The sequence below is a fragment of the Rattus norvegicus genome, chromosome 12 (assembly GCF_021556685.1).
Source record: "Rattus norvegicus strain SHRSP/BbbUtx chromosome 12, alternate assembly SHRSP_T2T, whole genome shotgun sequence".
NCBI classification, from domain to species: domain Eukaryota; kingdom Metazoa; phylum Chordata; class Mammalia; order Rodentia; family Muridae; genus Rattus; species Rattus norvegicus.
In genome coordinates, this window is record NC_141545.1 from 19,212,231 (window position 1) to 19,228,426 (window position 16,196).

Consider the following 16,196-nt stretch of genomic DNA (forward strand, 5'->3'; position numbering starts at 1 on the left):
TTCAAAGAATCCCCTTTTCCTTCCTAGTGGTTATACTACTAAAGAAAACAATCCTTCAATCCTTCCTTCTTTCTCTCCTTCCCTTCCTCGGTAGCTATTGAATACCTATAGATTGTCTGAGGGGTCATAAACCCCTCACTTCTCCATGATGGAAGGTTGAAGGGACCCATCTCGTGGGCAATCTCAGCTGCCGGGAGTTCCCAGTACAAAGGTCTTGAAGACAGCCTTCAGTACAAAGACTTAGAAATGGTTAGTGTAGGTAAAACTTTAAGAGATGACTTTGGACTGACTGTTAGGCAGCCTCAGAGAAAGAGAGCCAGGATCCATGGGCCATGGATTTGGACTATTTGTGGGTAACATGTCCCATAGCTTCCTTGCTAGGGCACCCAGAATGACAGGGACAGATGAAAGGTACAGCCACTAATCTTAAAAACTGAGCCCAACCTGCAGCCAGGAAAAGCTAAGCTCAATGGAAAACAAGTTCAAGGCCAGTGAGATGGCTCAGCAGGGCTTGCGGTTAAGTCTGATAAGCTGGATTCCATCACTGGGACCCACAGGGCAGAGGAAGAACTCACTCCAGCAAGTTGTCCTTTGACCTTAGCATATGTGCTGTGGCATGTGTACACCTATCTGCCAATAAATAAAATAAAATGCAAAAGAATAATAACAAGGAGAAAATGTCCTAGCGAACCAGGATTGGAAAACAATTGTCTTAACACAGAAAAACCAGCTATAAAAAAGAGGGACACCTTCCATAAATGTCATATTTGATAATAAAACCGTAAAGAATTTCTTTAAAGTTAGAAATAAGAAAGATGGTCTCCTATCACTGCTTCAATTTAGTATGATAAAGGAGCTGAGCTCTCTCAGCAAGACTGTAAAAGGAAATGAAACAGAAAAAGAAGGCTGGTGTGGTGTGATAGACCTGCAACTCCAACTACATAGAAGGTTATGGCAGGAGGACCAAGAGTTCAAGGCTAGCCTTGGCTATAGGATGGGGTCAAATCCAGGCTGGGAAGCTTAATGAGACTTGTTTCAAAATATAAATGATAAAAAGGCTAGGTATATAGCTCTGTAGTACAGTGGCAGTTAGGGTTGGGGTGTGGCTCAGTGGTAGAGCACCTGCCTACCATGCACAATTTCTTGGGTAGCTCCCCAGTAAATATTTTTTAAAAGGAAGAAAGAAAGATGGATAAATGGAGAGGAGAAATGAAGAAAGGAAGGAAAGAAAAAAAGAAGGAAAGAAGGAAGGAAGGAAGGAAAGAAGGAAGGAAAGAAGAAAGAAAGGGAAAGCTCATAAATGCATGCAAGTGATTATGGGAATAGAAGTGGGGGTAGAAAATTGGGTATGGCTCCTTTAGAACATACAAATTGGGAAAGCCTGGCTACCTATACAGAAACATGTAAGAGAAGACTCAGAAGCTGCACTTAATTCTATTGAAAGTTAGGCTTTTAATTCTAGACCTCATCCTACATACGTGTTTCTGTTGAGCATGCCATGTGTAGACCGTGGAAGATATGTATGGCAGATTTTGGGAAGAGTTAGTATGCAGTTGCTGTTTGACTCATAAGCCTCATGCCTGGGGTCTAATCAGAAGGTACAGCAACAAAAATGCAAAATGGTAAGATCAACTTCTTAGTAGAACAATCCCTCTGTAACCCGGATCCCCTTTGATTCCTGGAACCTATGTACAAGGTGTTGTGTGTAGCCATGGAGTCTAGGCTGATGGCAACAAGGCTAAAAGCATCCATATAATACAGTGAGATTATTTGGTCCAAAGTCATCACAGGGGTACAAAGCAGTAGAAGAGTATCAGTGAAGTGAAACCAAAGCACAAGAAGAGTCCAAGCCTGAAGATGAGCCACTTTGCTGTGGCTGACTTTGAAAATGGGAAAACACCCAATAAGGAGACCTTTAGCAGCTAGAACTACCCTGCTAACACATAGCTTTTCACATACCAAATCTCAGGCTCCCAACATAAAACTGATTTCTACCTTCATGTTAATGATCACAGAATCAGCTCCTCACTAGAGCTTCTGGAGGGGGAGCTTCTCTATGGACACCATGCATTAACCATGAAACCCATTCTAGACTTCGACCTGTAGGATTCTTATATATTTGGTTGTGAGCCTAGCCTTTAACGGCTGAACCATCTCTCCAGCCCGACCTGTAGGATTCTAATAGCACATATATGTTTATATTGTGTATGCACTCAGTGTTTTGGCAGTTTGTTGATGGTAGTGGTAGAAATCACATGTCCAACCTGGAGCACTGGCTAAATAATTCCTAGGAGGTGCATTCTGAGGAGACCAGTTCAACTGCTGGAAAGAATGGAAGGAGCCACCAAGAAATGTACAGACTGCAGTAACTGTCACTGAGGGAAGAGAAGAGGCTGCATTCCATATAAGAAAGGTAATGTGAATATGTATATCTACTTCTGTTTTCAAGGAGAAAGACAGAGGGCAGGGGTAATAGCTCATTCAGTAAGTGCTTACCTTGTAACCTGAGTTGCAAGTAAAATAGATCCAGGTATGGCTGATGTACATTTATAATCCATGTTTGGGAATTAGAGACAAGAGGATCCCCAGGGCTGGCTGGCTGGCCAGCTAGCCTAGCCTGTTTGGTGAGCTCCAAGCTCATAAGAGACTCTGTTCCAAAACCCAGATAAACAGTATCAGAGCTGAAGTTGACCTCTGATCTCTACATGAATATGTACACATGTATATTGCATACATATATGCACCTACATGCATGAGCACATACACACAAAGGATAGGATAAAATTCAAGTAGGCATGGTATCTATGGGGTGAAAGAACCTAGACTTCCCAGTATTATCACTTTTCTATAGCTTTGACTCTGCAACAATGTCAATGGTTACAAATTTGCTATAATGTAAATGGTTACAAAGTGAAAATAATCTTTAAAAGCCCTAGCAATTTCTCTCAGGTGAAACAAGTTTTATAGAAAGTAACTACTAATAAGCAAGGCAAAAGAATACAACACATGAAATGGATGTGTCTAGTTATATACAAGTTGATGATGAAAGCACAGAAAGAAAGAATGCTACTACGTGCTTTCTTTTTTAAAGCTCAGCATTTTATCTGTGATTATAGGAGAGAATTAAACCCAGGGACAAACACTTACATTGTATTTCGTAGGCTTGTTGATTACTTTGTTGAGATCATGGTTTTATATTCAATATAATGGTCAGGCAAAGAAAATAAGAATATTGGGGCTTCTGAAAAATTAATTTTAGTATAAGACAAATTTAGTATAAGATATAAATTTAAGGATAATGATATTGGATTGAAACTGAAAATACCACTGTGACCTTTTGGTGTTAAACAAAACAAAACAGAAACCATTTTTCCAAGGGCTGGAGATGTATCTCAGTGGTTAAGAGCACTGGATATTCTTCCAGAGGACCCAGGTTCAATTTCTAGGACACACATAATGTTTCACATGTAATTTGTTTGTAATTCCAGTTCTAGTTGATGTGATGCCCTTTTCTGTTTTCCATGAACACCAGGTATGTATGGTCCATAAATATGTGTATAGACAAAACACTCATGAATATAAAATAAGTAAATCTAACAAAAAGTTTAGTGTATTTACCCTCCTGACCTGAAAAGTCTAGAAGCAATGAGCAGATGGTAGCAATGAGCTCTCCCAGCTCTTGGTGCTTGAGTTGTGATCTTTAAATGTTATGTGAGACTACTTGAAGCCTATGTAGAAACATCCCATATGAGCTTGGAGCAGGAGGTCACCATGTCCTAGAATACCATGTACCACCAGAAAATCAAATGACCTCATGTCAAGAGACCTAGTTCATGAAGGGAAAAGGATGGGTAAATTTAGGGCTTAAAGAATAACAATGGAGGTAAAGGAGATAAACACCTCTGTGGGTGAAGTGCTCATAATGTAAGCACAAGGACCTGAGTTTGAATCATCAGAGCCTATATAAAGCTGGATATGGTAGCATATGTTCATAATCCCAGTGTTCTTATGAATATGTAAGTGGAAGAAGCAGGAGACTCCTAGAACCTCAGAAGCAAACTTACCTGGTTTGCACAACGGTCAAGAAATACTGTCTCACACAAGGTTACAGTGAAGATTAACACCTCACAATATTCTCTGACTTCTATATGTACACCATGGCGCGCGCGCGCACACACACACACACACACACACACACACACACACACACACCGATTAAAATTGAGCAATAAGTACACCTAGAACACATTGAATATAAAAACATATGCTTTCATAGTTGCTGCAATGTTAGAAAAGAGATAGGACACAGACATACACAGAAAGTCAATCTGTTTAACACTGGAAGGAGTAGGTTATGACTTACTTTGACAATTTACAGGTGAAAGAAAAGAGAGCTAAGTGGTTTTCTGCCTTCCTGGCTTTGGGATACCCAAAGAATGTGGGAGAATAGGGCAATGGCTCCTCTTCAAAGTTCCAGAGATAGAATGAGTAAAGGTTGAGAGAATGAGAAAATTACTATTCTGAGTGTCCAAAGACAACAATTCAGGTGAAAGAGTATGCATGGATAAGTTCATTAGAGAAAACGTCAATGGGAGAAATAACAGAGTAGTGATCAGGGACTATGCAGCTCATCTTTACCTGCTGCTCTATTGAGACTCTATGCTCTTGATCTACCTTAACATTCTCCGAACACCAAGGGTATGCTGAGAATGCAGGAAAGAGGAAAGAAGGAAAGAAGAAAAGATGGAAATAAAGGAAGGAAGGCAGGAAGAAGAGAGGAAGACATATATCATCAAGTTTTTACAATGAACTTCTGGTTTAGAGGACAAAGGGAGGCAGAGAGTGCCAAGTGGTATCACTAGAAGGCATCATGCAGGGACCTCTCCAGGGCCTACGTATTGTCAACAGGGCATGGCACTGGGAAAAAGGGCAGTCGCCTTTTAAACAACAAAGGAATGTGATCTAAAATGATAGGAGAAGACAAGTGGCTGCCAGTAGATGAGGAGTGATGAGAGAAACAAGGAGTATAAGGATGCTTCAAGGAACAACAGGTGCACCTTAGTGCTTGCTTATCTCTAAGACAAATAAACACTGAGCTGTGACAATTAGTTTTCCATAGACATATTTTTCTTTTAAGAGTATCAAAGTCTGCTTCTTACCCATTTGTTTTAACACCAGGGATGTTTTTTCTTTCTCTTTTTTTAGATAAAAAATACAGCTAACTCTTATTTTTTTCGAGTAAATAGTCTCAGCTCCAGTGATGATCACTTCCATCTAGTTGGTTTACACTGTTGGGATTCTATATAGATTTCCAGAAAGGTAGACTTGGTGAAACTTTTATACATGTATACATAAGATTCACTTCCTAACTCATAGCCAATTCCCAGAAGAGATTTTTCCTACCCAGTGCAAGAACAGTAATGGGTCACCAGGAACTAATCACATAGAAGTTATTTCCAAACTTCAACACTCACTGCTCCTAATTTGGCTCTTTATCTTTTTCTCCATTATTAGAACATGGTATGAGTGGAATGAGTGGTATATGTTTATGCCAGCATATCCTATCTACACAGTACTCCTTCATGTCCAACCCCTCCCATGCTTAGTATAGCCCTTGGCAATATATTGAGTCTTTTCCATGTGCCATCCTGGAACCAATATGATAGATATTTCCATCACTTCTTAATGCTCTGTGCTGTTTCCAGACACACCCTGCAGAACTAGATGCTGCCATACAGGAAAGATGTTTCCCTCCATAGCACAAGCTACCACTGGATCTTCCATGCCCAGAACAGCACCTGGAGACAAAGCCTGGTCTAGAAAAGCTGCCTGAGTCATGATGCTCTTTGCCAGACAAGTCATACCAGTCTGGAAACTAACTGTGATGTAGAATTAGAAACCAATCAGCTGTTCTATATAACTTGGGGCTCCACTCTGAAATTGCCCTTGAAGTTTCACTGTTATTCTTACTTCTCTGATCATCTGACAGGACCCTAGTCTTCTCATCCTTGCCTACCCTGTCCCCAGTGTCTATTCCTGAGCCCAATCTTCTCTTCCAAGGAACATCAACAATTCATGAAGGGCAGGTCCTTGTCATCTTTCTACTGGGAAGCACCAGCTTTCAGGGGGAGGTGGTTAATACTAGCAACTTGAGAGCATCTAGGATTACCTAGATGACACAGCTTTGGCCATGTCTGTGAGGGAGTTTCCAGATTGAGTTAGTTGAGGTAGAAAGACTCACTCTTAATATGGGTATCCCTGTCCCCTGGGCTGGGGTCCTGGACTGAGTATAAAAGAGAAAATGAGATGAATACCAGCAGTCATTCCCTGCTTTCTGATTGTGGTTTGTCATGTGACTGGCTGGCTCTTGCTCCTGCTTCTATGACTTCCCTGTCTTGATGGACAATACCTGCATCTGAAAGCCAAGATAAACCTTCTTCCTTAAGCTTCTGTGACAGGTATGTTGCCACAACACTGAAAAAAGCAACTGATATACAAGGCCATGAGACTCGTACCTGCCCCTCCACAATCCACCTGCAGATGGCTGTCTTCCCATCATAGCCAGGTCGGAACTGGAGCGTGGCTGAGCGAGGGCTGATGTTGGAAATGACCAGATTGGATGGAGCACCAGGAAGATCTAGAGGAGGGAATGAGAAGTGAAAAAAGAGGGTTAACTTCTGTTAAAGCTTAGGAAGGATGCCAAGCAGGTTAGGGAGAAAACAGATTCAAAATGACTCTTTACTGGAAAAGGCACTTGTTTACCAAGACAGGAGAGTGAGAAGCCCTACAGCTTCCCCCAGCAAGGCCTCACAGCAGGGTCTTTCCTCTAACAGTGCCACCTGCTGTGCTCCAGGCCATCTGAAGTGGCATTAGAAGGCTCCTGTCTTATTCATCTCTGAACAGAACAGATAATTAATAGGCACTTGTGCAAAGAAAGACAAGGGAACATTATTACCTCCTTCAGTCTCCTGCCCTGACACCAAAACAGGACTGTCTGACTTCTTTTCCCTGCTCCTGTGATGCCCAGGAAGTCAGGGTTGAGGAAGGGTTGGAAATCTGTAGGCCTTGGATGGGGTATCCAAGACAACAAAATCAGGTAACAGTGCAGAACTCTTTCCTGGACTCGGATATTCTGGAAATGGCATAATGTAGAAGATGAGCCCACCATCTGAGGTTTTTCTGGCCTTAAGCTCACTCATACTCAGACACTAGTAGGCTGCTCTGTAGGGGACCAGGTTTACTTGCCAGTTCAATGAAGTGTTTACAGTGAGAAATTCCCAAAAGGAAGATAGAGGTTAAAGAGAGAGAAGGGGAAAATGCAGAGAACTTCTTTAAAAAGTGAGGACAAATGGCTGGATGTATACCTCAGCAGGTAGGGTTCATCTAGCACCCACAAAGCCCTGGGCTTGATTCCCAGCACTGCAAGACCAGGCTTAGCATTGCACCTTTGTAACTCCAGTACTCAGGAGATGAAGGCAGAAGGTTATCCTCAGTTACATAGGAGGTAACTAGCCTGGGATACATGAGACCTTATCTCAAAAAAATTCAAACAGGTCAAAACAAAACCAAGGTTGGGATGTAGCTCAGTGGTAGAACACTTGCCTAGCATACACAAGGCTCAAGATTCCATCTCTAGAATCTAAGAGAAAGAAAGAAGGAGAGGGAGTAAGTATGGGAGGGGAGAGATAGGGAGAGAGGGGAGAAGAGAAAGGGAGGGAGAGAGGGAAGGAAGGGAGGAAAATGGAGAGAGGAATAAAAGAAAGTAAGCTTGCTATCTTCAGGTTCCTGAGGGGAAATGTTCTAGCTTGCATTGCTGGGGTATTTGAAGGCAGGTCATGCCACAGGGTAATAAAGCCCCTTCGGTAACAACTTGATATTGTCACAAGCAAGGTCTCTAGGATTTTTTTTTTTTTTTTGGGTTCTTTTTTCTTGGAGCTGGGGACCGAACCCAGGGCCTTGCGCTTCCTAGGCAAGCGCTCTACCACTGAGCTAAATCCCCAACCCCGGTCTCTAGGATCTTAAGGGTCCTTCTGTATCTGACTTAATGAATTTGAAACATAAAATGTTTAAAGCAAAGGACAAGTGACTCTTCTTTCTATTCCTTGACTCTCTGGATTCTTAGAAATGGCTCTTCAGTGTCTAATGGACATAAACCTCCAGCTCAGCAAACAAAAGCCAGCTCCTCAGAAGGACTTATCACTGCAGGAGGCTCTTCCTGCAGGACTCAGGGTGCTGCTTAGTATCTTAGCATAGCCCTCCAGCTATAGATGATCTGGCTTGAGCAGAATCTCAGCAGTCTCCATTCACAGTGGCCATCAGATGCTCACTCTAAGTAGATGCCTCCATTTTCCTTCTGACTCTTCTACTGTAGTTCCAGGTGACATATAGCCCAGGGACAGTAATTCTGGATATAGAGAGGCTTCCAGAGGCCTGTGCACTCATTCCCTGTTGGGAGTGGACAGTGTCCAGGCAACAAAACCTTGCAATTCACATTATCTGTGCATCACTCATTCTTCCTGGTACAGGCTCCATTTTTGATATATAAAATAATGCCCATATTAGGGCCACCACTATGAAAATATCATGTACTAATGATATTTTCAATCTGTGATTTGGGATGTAAGTGTTTTGGGTATCAGTTATTTGGGTACTATCCGTGCACATGTGTTGGGGAGCACTGGCTGTACAAGCATTAGGATCTGGACTCAGATGATCAGAATGGAGAACAGACCAGCCAAAGATCACACTGCCCCTGCCCTGTCCCTGAATCCAGGACTTGGAGATCCTCACCCCCATGACTCAGGATTAAGGGCCAAGCAATACTTCCAGCCACACTGTGCTTTTCCACTAGCTTACTGCACATGTTCCAAAGACCCTATAAGAGCCTGCCCATCTACCCAGCCTGCTTCTGGTCTGTTCCCTCTCAGGAGCAGCCACTATTCTATGTTTCCACCTCATAAATTTCTTGTGTGAGGTTTGTTGCACAGTGTGACTCTGTGGCATTCCTTGATTCCCAGTTGCCACTGTGATAGTCTTGTGCTAGAAGCCTGTTCATAGAACCCATATAAAGCCAGGTATGGCAACTGTCCCTGATAATCTCAGCTCTGGGGAGGCAGAGACTGTGCTTGCTAAGCAGCCACTCTAGCCAATCTGTGAGCCCTAGGTTGAGTGAGAGACTCTGTCTCAAAATAAGTTGAAATGAAATGAAGGAAAGCAACAGATGTTGGTCTCTGACCATCACATGCATATGTGCAAGTGGACCACACATAGAAGGAAAAAAATATTTCATAAGGGATCTTTTTGTAGGCAGAAGACTTAAACCAACTCTGTCTTGCCTTAGTGTGAAGAACTTCCACGAATATGGAATGGAGAATTTATCCCAAAGCAAACTCGGGAGTCTCATCTCACCCCCATGGACTAGTTCCTCTGGTGGGCCCAACTCTCAGGGGTGTGACAAGCACCCATAATTCTGCCCCATGTCAGTGCTAAGGCTACTACTTTGTAATATGCCACTATATGCAGGTGGGAAGACAGGATTGGTCACATGTCCTCCTGCTGGTGCAGACTAGGCCCACACTCAATGGAGCACCATCCCCAACTGATAACAGGGATGACACCCTGTGAATTCAGCTGCTCTCTCAATCTCCTCCTCTATCTCTACGCAAAGTCTGGACTCAGAGGAAGTTTGTTTAGAGTGGCACCATAAGAAGAGGGGAAGATGGATGGATGGCTCTCCTGAGGACTTCTAGGATTCCTGGGGGTTCCTGAAGGCTCCTGAGGGCTCCTGGAGGCTCCCGAGGTACTCCTGAGAACTTCTGGGGGACTCTTGAGGAATCCCAAGGGTTCCTGAGGGCTCCTGGGGGGCTACTGAGGGTTCCTGAAAGCTCTTAGGGGCTCCTAGAGGCTCCCAAGGGACTCCTGAGGGCTCCTGAAGGTTTTTGAAGGCTCCTTGTGGGACTCCTGAGAGCTCCTGGGGCTCCTGAGACTCCTGAGAGCTCCTTTCAGTGCATACATTTTATGTTTTACATTATCTTTAGACACATGTAACTCTCTCCAGAACAATCAGGTTATGAGACTGAACTGGAAGTAGGGATCAAATATGAATTGAGTTCATGTGTTTTCTGGGCCTCTATGAATATAGTTTTCATCCTTTTCAAATAAGGAAAATTGACATGCATGTGTGCGTGTGTGCATGTATGTGTGTGCTGACATGCTTGTGTGTGTATGTGTATGTGCGTGCTGACATGCATGTGTGTGCGTACACACATGCTGTGTGCATGCATGTAGTATATGTACATGTGATATATGTTCATGTACACATGCCTGTGCATGTACAAAACCCAGAGAAGGTCGTCACTCTGTGACTCTCTACTTAGTCTTTTGAGACACTGTCTTTCACTGAACTTGGAGCTAGGCTGGCAGCCATCAAGCCCCAGTGATCTTGTTTCTGCCTCATCCCTGTCAGTGCAGGGCTTACGGGCTTGACTGCAACTACAGGTGGACTCTGCAATCCAAACTCAGGTCTTCCTATTCACACAGCAAGTGCTCTTACCAGCAATTCATCTCTCCAGTCCCTTCACTTAGCATCTTTTAAATGGCAGGAGACTTGACAGTTATAATTGTAGGACTGAACCAGTAGACCCATGACAACCTCCCATCCCTGTATTCATAGGCATTTGTGAGGTTTCTGGACACATCTCCATCTTAAACAGAAGCTTGCGGCAGGAGTTAGTGCTGGTTCTCTGGAGCCAAACTAGGTATATAGGAAGATCCTGTGACTTTCAAAGGGCCAAAAACAGAGAGAGCGTCAGACAGTTCCTCACTAAGGAGCAGATTCTGCCATTATGACTAGCTGAACTTGGCCACCCATACCCTGCAGATGTCTCCCTCTCTCATCCATCTCTCTACTCTTTTTTCTTGCTCAGATTTAGTTATTTATGTATGTGAGTGTTTTGCCTGTGTGGATGTATGTCCTCCACATGTATACCTGGTATTGTCAGAAAACAGCATTGGAGCCCTTGTATTGGAGTTCTAGTCAGCTGTGAGCCACCATGAGGGGCCCAGACTTGGCATCTGGGTCCTGTGCAAGAGCAACAAGTGTTGTTAACTGCTGATCCATCTCCCTAGCCCACATTTGCTTATTACAGACCCCAGTCTTAACATCTCAGTAGCTGGATTTGGAAGCTTCATGGGCTTTGCAATTTTTGAGATGGGGTCCCATGTAACCCAGGATGACCCTCAACTTACTGTGTAGCCAAGGATGGCCTTGAACTCTGAACCTATCTGCCTTTACTTAGGGAACCCTTGCATTATAAATGTGCATTACAATACACCTGGTTTGCATGTTCTGGGCATCAAACTTATGACCTTGTGCACATCTCTAGCCCCTCCTAGATTTAATTTCAATATACTTATTTCCCTTTCTCATAGGTCATGTGGTCACTGACTGTGTGCCTTAGAGGGTGAAAACCTTGGGCTGTGGAGACCATGTTTTAGCCCCATGGAGACCACTCTTCTGTTTCCTTTCAAGCCACTTCCACTTGTACTCACACTCTGAGAGACACAGTGAGATACTGGGGTAGGTAAGGGTATTGGTGGATCAGAGTCACAGGTCTCAGCAGGGGGCTAAACCCTGACCTTAGCTCTCAGGACACTTGGTAGTTTCTGCATGGAGATTCCACCATATTAGGAGGATCATAGATTACAAGTACAGAAAAGTTTGGGTGCCAAGATCCACTGACCTGGGGGTACTCCCGAAGAGATGGTGGATGACGTGGTCAGGCCCACACCTGCAGTAGTCATGGCAGCCACATCGATAGTGTAGGTGGTGAGCGATGACAGTCCTTGGATCTTGTACTCGTGGGTCGTGCTGTTGAGGGTGTGGGTGAGCCGAGAGTCATTCCTCCCATACACCTCCCAGGAAATCTGATAGCCTGAAAGACAATGGAAGAGCTGAGCCAGATGGGCCAGAAGTCATCCTCCCTGAGGAGCTCTGGGCCAGCAGGAGAGCACTCGAACTCGGTGGTGAACGGAAGGAGGCCCAGGTCCTTCCTCTGTGTTCACACAGAGCCTCTGCTGTGCCCTCTGTGTGTTTACACGGAGGCCTCTGCTATGCCCTGTTTCTACCACAAGGAGTTCTATAAGAATAGGCTCTGGGACAGCAGGAGCTGGTGCACGCACAGACAAGAGAGTGACAGATATGACCACCAGCCTGCAGCGCTCTGCTGAGCTCACATTTGTTGAATCAAGAGACCCTGCAGTGGTGTTCCCAGTGTCACAAACTGCTCTTTTTATTACCCGGTCTCTTGAACCAGTGGCTTGCTCTAGGGTCCCATCTCATGTGTGGAAACATTTCTACTGGGTGTGTATGCATGTGCTTGCCTGCATGTGTGCGTGCGTGCATGTTTCCTTTCCTTGATGTGATGACTGACAGGCTGCTCTTCCTGTTTTCCTTTTACCTGCCCCCTTTCCCCTCAGTTTTGCATTGCTTCAGAGCTTTGCCTTGCTCCTTACTGAAGATGCTATTTTCTAGGGTGAAAAAATTAATTTTCCTCCTAGTTCTCATCTCAATCTGGCAGGGCCTCCTGATCACAATTTATTTAGCCTTAGATTCCATCATGACTTGGGCTTAGAGAAAAAAAAGACCTAACTAGAGCCTGAGTCAACCCCTTTGGAGGGGAACTGATGGGATTAGAGGGTGCTTAAAGTGTCTTGTAAAGAGGGGACAGTGATGGAGAGAGCTCCTGGGTCCTCGGGCAAAGGAAAACTGCTGAGGATGCCAGCTCTTCCTTCTCTCAGTCAATAAGCTCAGGGATATGGAAGCTCTAAGATGCAGCTCAGCTCCCTCTCGCTCAGATGAAAGCCATAAATAAAGTTAGAAACTGCTCTTGCGGGTGATGGAAACTTAGAGGATGGTGCCTCGGGACTTTAATATTTGGAAAAAAATGTAATGTCAGAACTCACCCCCTGCTCACTGTCCCCACAATCATAACACAGTGTAGTAACTACCAAGTACCTTCAGGGAGACTCAGATATTGAGGGGGGTGTGCGGCTGGAATAGCAAGGCAAGAAAGACCACCAGTGGGATGTTGGCCCTGGAGGCCTTGAGGTCAGCAGGGCATGTGAATTCCACCAGCCAGTGGAGGAGTGGGTCAGCTTCAGGCATGTGCAGCATCAAGCTTCCCTACTCTGTGTAGGCTGCTCCCCTCTCCTTATGGTGCTGGCAAGGGCTGTTCCCATGCAGCCCTGGGTTGTCATCTACTCCATGCTTGCCCAGTGTCAAGTCTTAGGCTCTCTTTCTCCACCCACTCCCTATACTGCAGTTTCCATGGAATGGTGCTAAGATCTGAGTACTCCAGTTCAGCTTCCATGGATGGGTGCTGAGATCTGAGTACCCTTATCAGCTCTTTCTTTATGTCTAATTTGAAATTTGGTGGTGGTGGGGGGTGTAACAATAAAAATGTCACTTCTATAATTTGTAAAGGCTGATTTTGACTGTCAATTTGAAAAGCTCTAGGATCTTCTAGGAGACAAGTCTCGGGGCATGCCTCTGAGGAATTGTCTAGATTGTATTAACTGAGGTTGGAAGACCCACCCTAAATGTAGGTGGCTCTCTCTCATGGACTGGGGTCTGGGACTGGATGAAAAGCGAGAGAGAGCTGAACCCCAGCATTCATTTGGCTTTGCTTCCTGACTGTGGATGCAATGTGAGCAGCCACCTCTGGCTGGACTCCTCCAACTAGAAGGCAAATTTGTTTATTGCTAGGCATTTGGTGGAACTTTGCTGAGCAAGGAGAAGACTAACCAACATAGCATCAGACAGTGCGTTGCTTTAGGGTTGCAATCATGATGCAGTAATGCTTCTACTTTTTCTTGTATTTTCTTTTATATTTTCTCTTATCTTGGGGAGTAGTGGCCTCAAACTCACAGAGATTCACTTAACTCTGCCTCCCTAGTGCTAGGAGTAAAACTGTGTGCCACCATGTCTAGTTTTCTCATTGTGCAATGGCTGACACTCTTCTAAGGGGAGGACAGCATAAGGGCATCCTACCCTAGCGTTGTGAGGAAGGGGGGTGGGCACTAGGGCCCAAGAGGCCATGTGATCCTATGTGGAGTAGGGGGATCCAGGGCTCAATGTGGTTGAGGCAAAAGAAGGGAGTTTGTCTCAAAGTATGTCCCAAGCATTTCATCTGGGCTAAGTCGCGCAACCCACACACACACTTGACAATGAGATACTGTTATCCTCACTTTACAGAAAAGAAAGAAAGAAAGGCGCCCTAGGTACTTGCTAGAAACCAACAGTCCTGCTCCACTGCCATCTTCTCTGGTTGGCTGGCTGGCTGTGGCAGGTTTTGTCTGATTAACCTCTAAACAACATGGGATTCTGAGTCACTCTGAAGGACCAGGAAGAGGAGTCTTTGTTGAATGCTTGTCTGCCAAGAGATTCTATTTGTTTAAAAGCTGTTCTTTAGCAAAATTTACCAAACACAGCATCTTGTTCATCACGTCAACCTGGAGCCAAAACACAGCAATTTCAGTGTCTTCAGTAAGCACGGTGCTACCAGCGTCTGCTAGAGTCCAAACGGATTGCACTGTAGGCTCAACTTGTTATAGAGATAAATGGACGCCAAGTGGACAACTGAAGAGTTTGTTCTCGGGCTGGGGAGGGGCTCACTGATGAAAACACCATCCCCAGAATGCATATTTAAAAAGCCAGGTGTGGTGATTTATGCTTGTAATGCCGTTGCTGGGGAGGGGTAGACAGCCAGGTCCCTCAGGCACAAGGGCTGCCAGCCTTGCCTAAGTGGTGAGTACCTGACCAAGTCTCTCAAGATGTATAGTGGTTGGGGATAGATCAATGCCTGAGGTTGACTTCTGGCTTTTATCTGGCACCCACATCTGCACACATGTAACTGCCTCTTACCCCCAGCACGCACACACACACACACACACACACACACACACACACACACACACGGCCTCCTCTGGAGGGCATAAGATTAGTGCCAACAGAGATCTGAGAACTTCTGATGAACAGTATAGTGGGATAGTGCCACAGGGCAGAGCAGTGAGCACTTGGTGTGTAAGGATGCCCCCTCCCTTTACACATAGCCTTAGAGACGTGTGGGGTGGATGTCGGCAGCTCTGGCCAGCAAGTGCTTCATCTAAGTGCAGCTTATGGGAGGAGTGAGCAGAGCAAGGAGTTGCCTAGAGCCAGCATTCCCAGCTACCTCCAACTGTGCTTCCTACCTGCTGGGAATGGCCCTGCTAACTGAGACTAACGACCACGGGAGCTTCAGAAATAATTTTCTGTTGATCTGGAGTAAATTCTCTACAAGAGAGTAGTGCATCCAATCACAGACTGTCTGTCTGCATCCTGGCCCTCATAAATCAGAGTTTACAGGGGAAGAGTGGGAGATGCTGCAATTTACAACAAGAGCACAATGGGCAATTTACTCAGGCAGGTGCTCTGCCGCCCTTGCTCAACGGCTTCCTTCTTATTTTGACCACAAAATAAAAGGGAGGCACAGAATGGGGACAGTCACTGAGGGTCAGACTGATAAAGCATCATTTCTGACAGACACCCACCATAAAGGTCACATTGCCCACAAACAAACCTTTAGCTGCAAGTGTCTCCCGAAGCCACCTTTCAGCAGTGGGTAGTTTTATACACATGGTGTCTTTGAAGGAGGGGGAGTTGCATGCTAGCATTCCCTGACCTAAGCTCAGAAGGCCAGGTTTGTCTGCAAGCATGTGTGTGTGTGTGTGTGTGTGTGTGTGTTTCTAGATAGCATGTCTTGTTGAACCCAGAGTTCACCTTTTCCGGGCGGACTCCACTTTCTTGGTGCTGGGAATTTAAGTGTGCTCTGTGCATCTGGCTTTTCACATGGGCTCTGGAGAATCAGGTCCATATGCACGCGCTTTACTGACCCGACCATCTCCTTCACCACATGTTGACCTTCTAGGGGGAACAGGCTCATTCTAGGGAAGACTCATGATTTGGGGCTGGGGGGTGTCTACCAACAGGCAGGGCATGAAGTATGGAGTGAGTAGCACTGAATGCAGGTGTCCCAGGGGACAATGAGGGCTGGGTGGCACCCAGCTAATGACAGGGTCATTAGCTCTCAATCTGCAAGAGCTTCCCCTCTATAGTGCTTTTCAGAACAGCAAGCATCACCCCAGCTTCTGTGTAGACA

The 16,196-nt window shown here is 45.0% G+C and overlaps 1 protein-coding gene across 1 annotated transcript in view; it reads right to left on the reverse strand.

The window, feature by feature from the left end:
• Sdk1 (sidekick cell adhesion molecule 1) overlaps window positions 1–16,196 on the reverse strand; it is a 983,759-nt gene that overhangs the window by 153,234 nt on the left and 814,329 nt on the right. Inside the window, 2 exon segments of the mRNA NM_001447264.1 lie at window positions 6,516–6,637; window positions 11,742–11,933. Of these exon segments, the coding sequence (NP_001434193.1) occupies window positions 6,516–6,637; window positions 11,742–11,933 (314 nt within the window).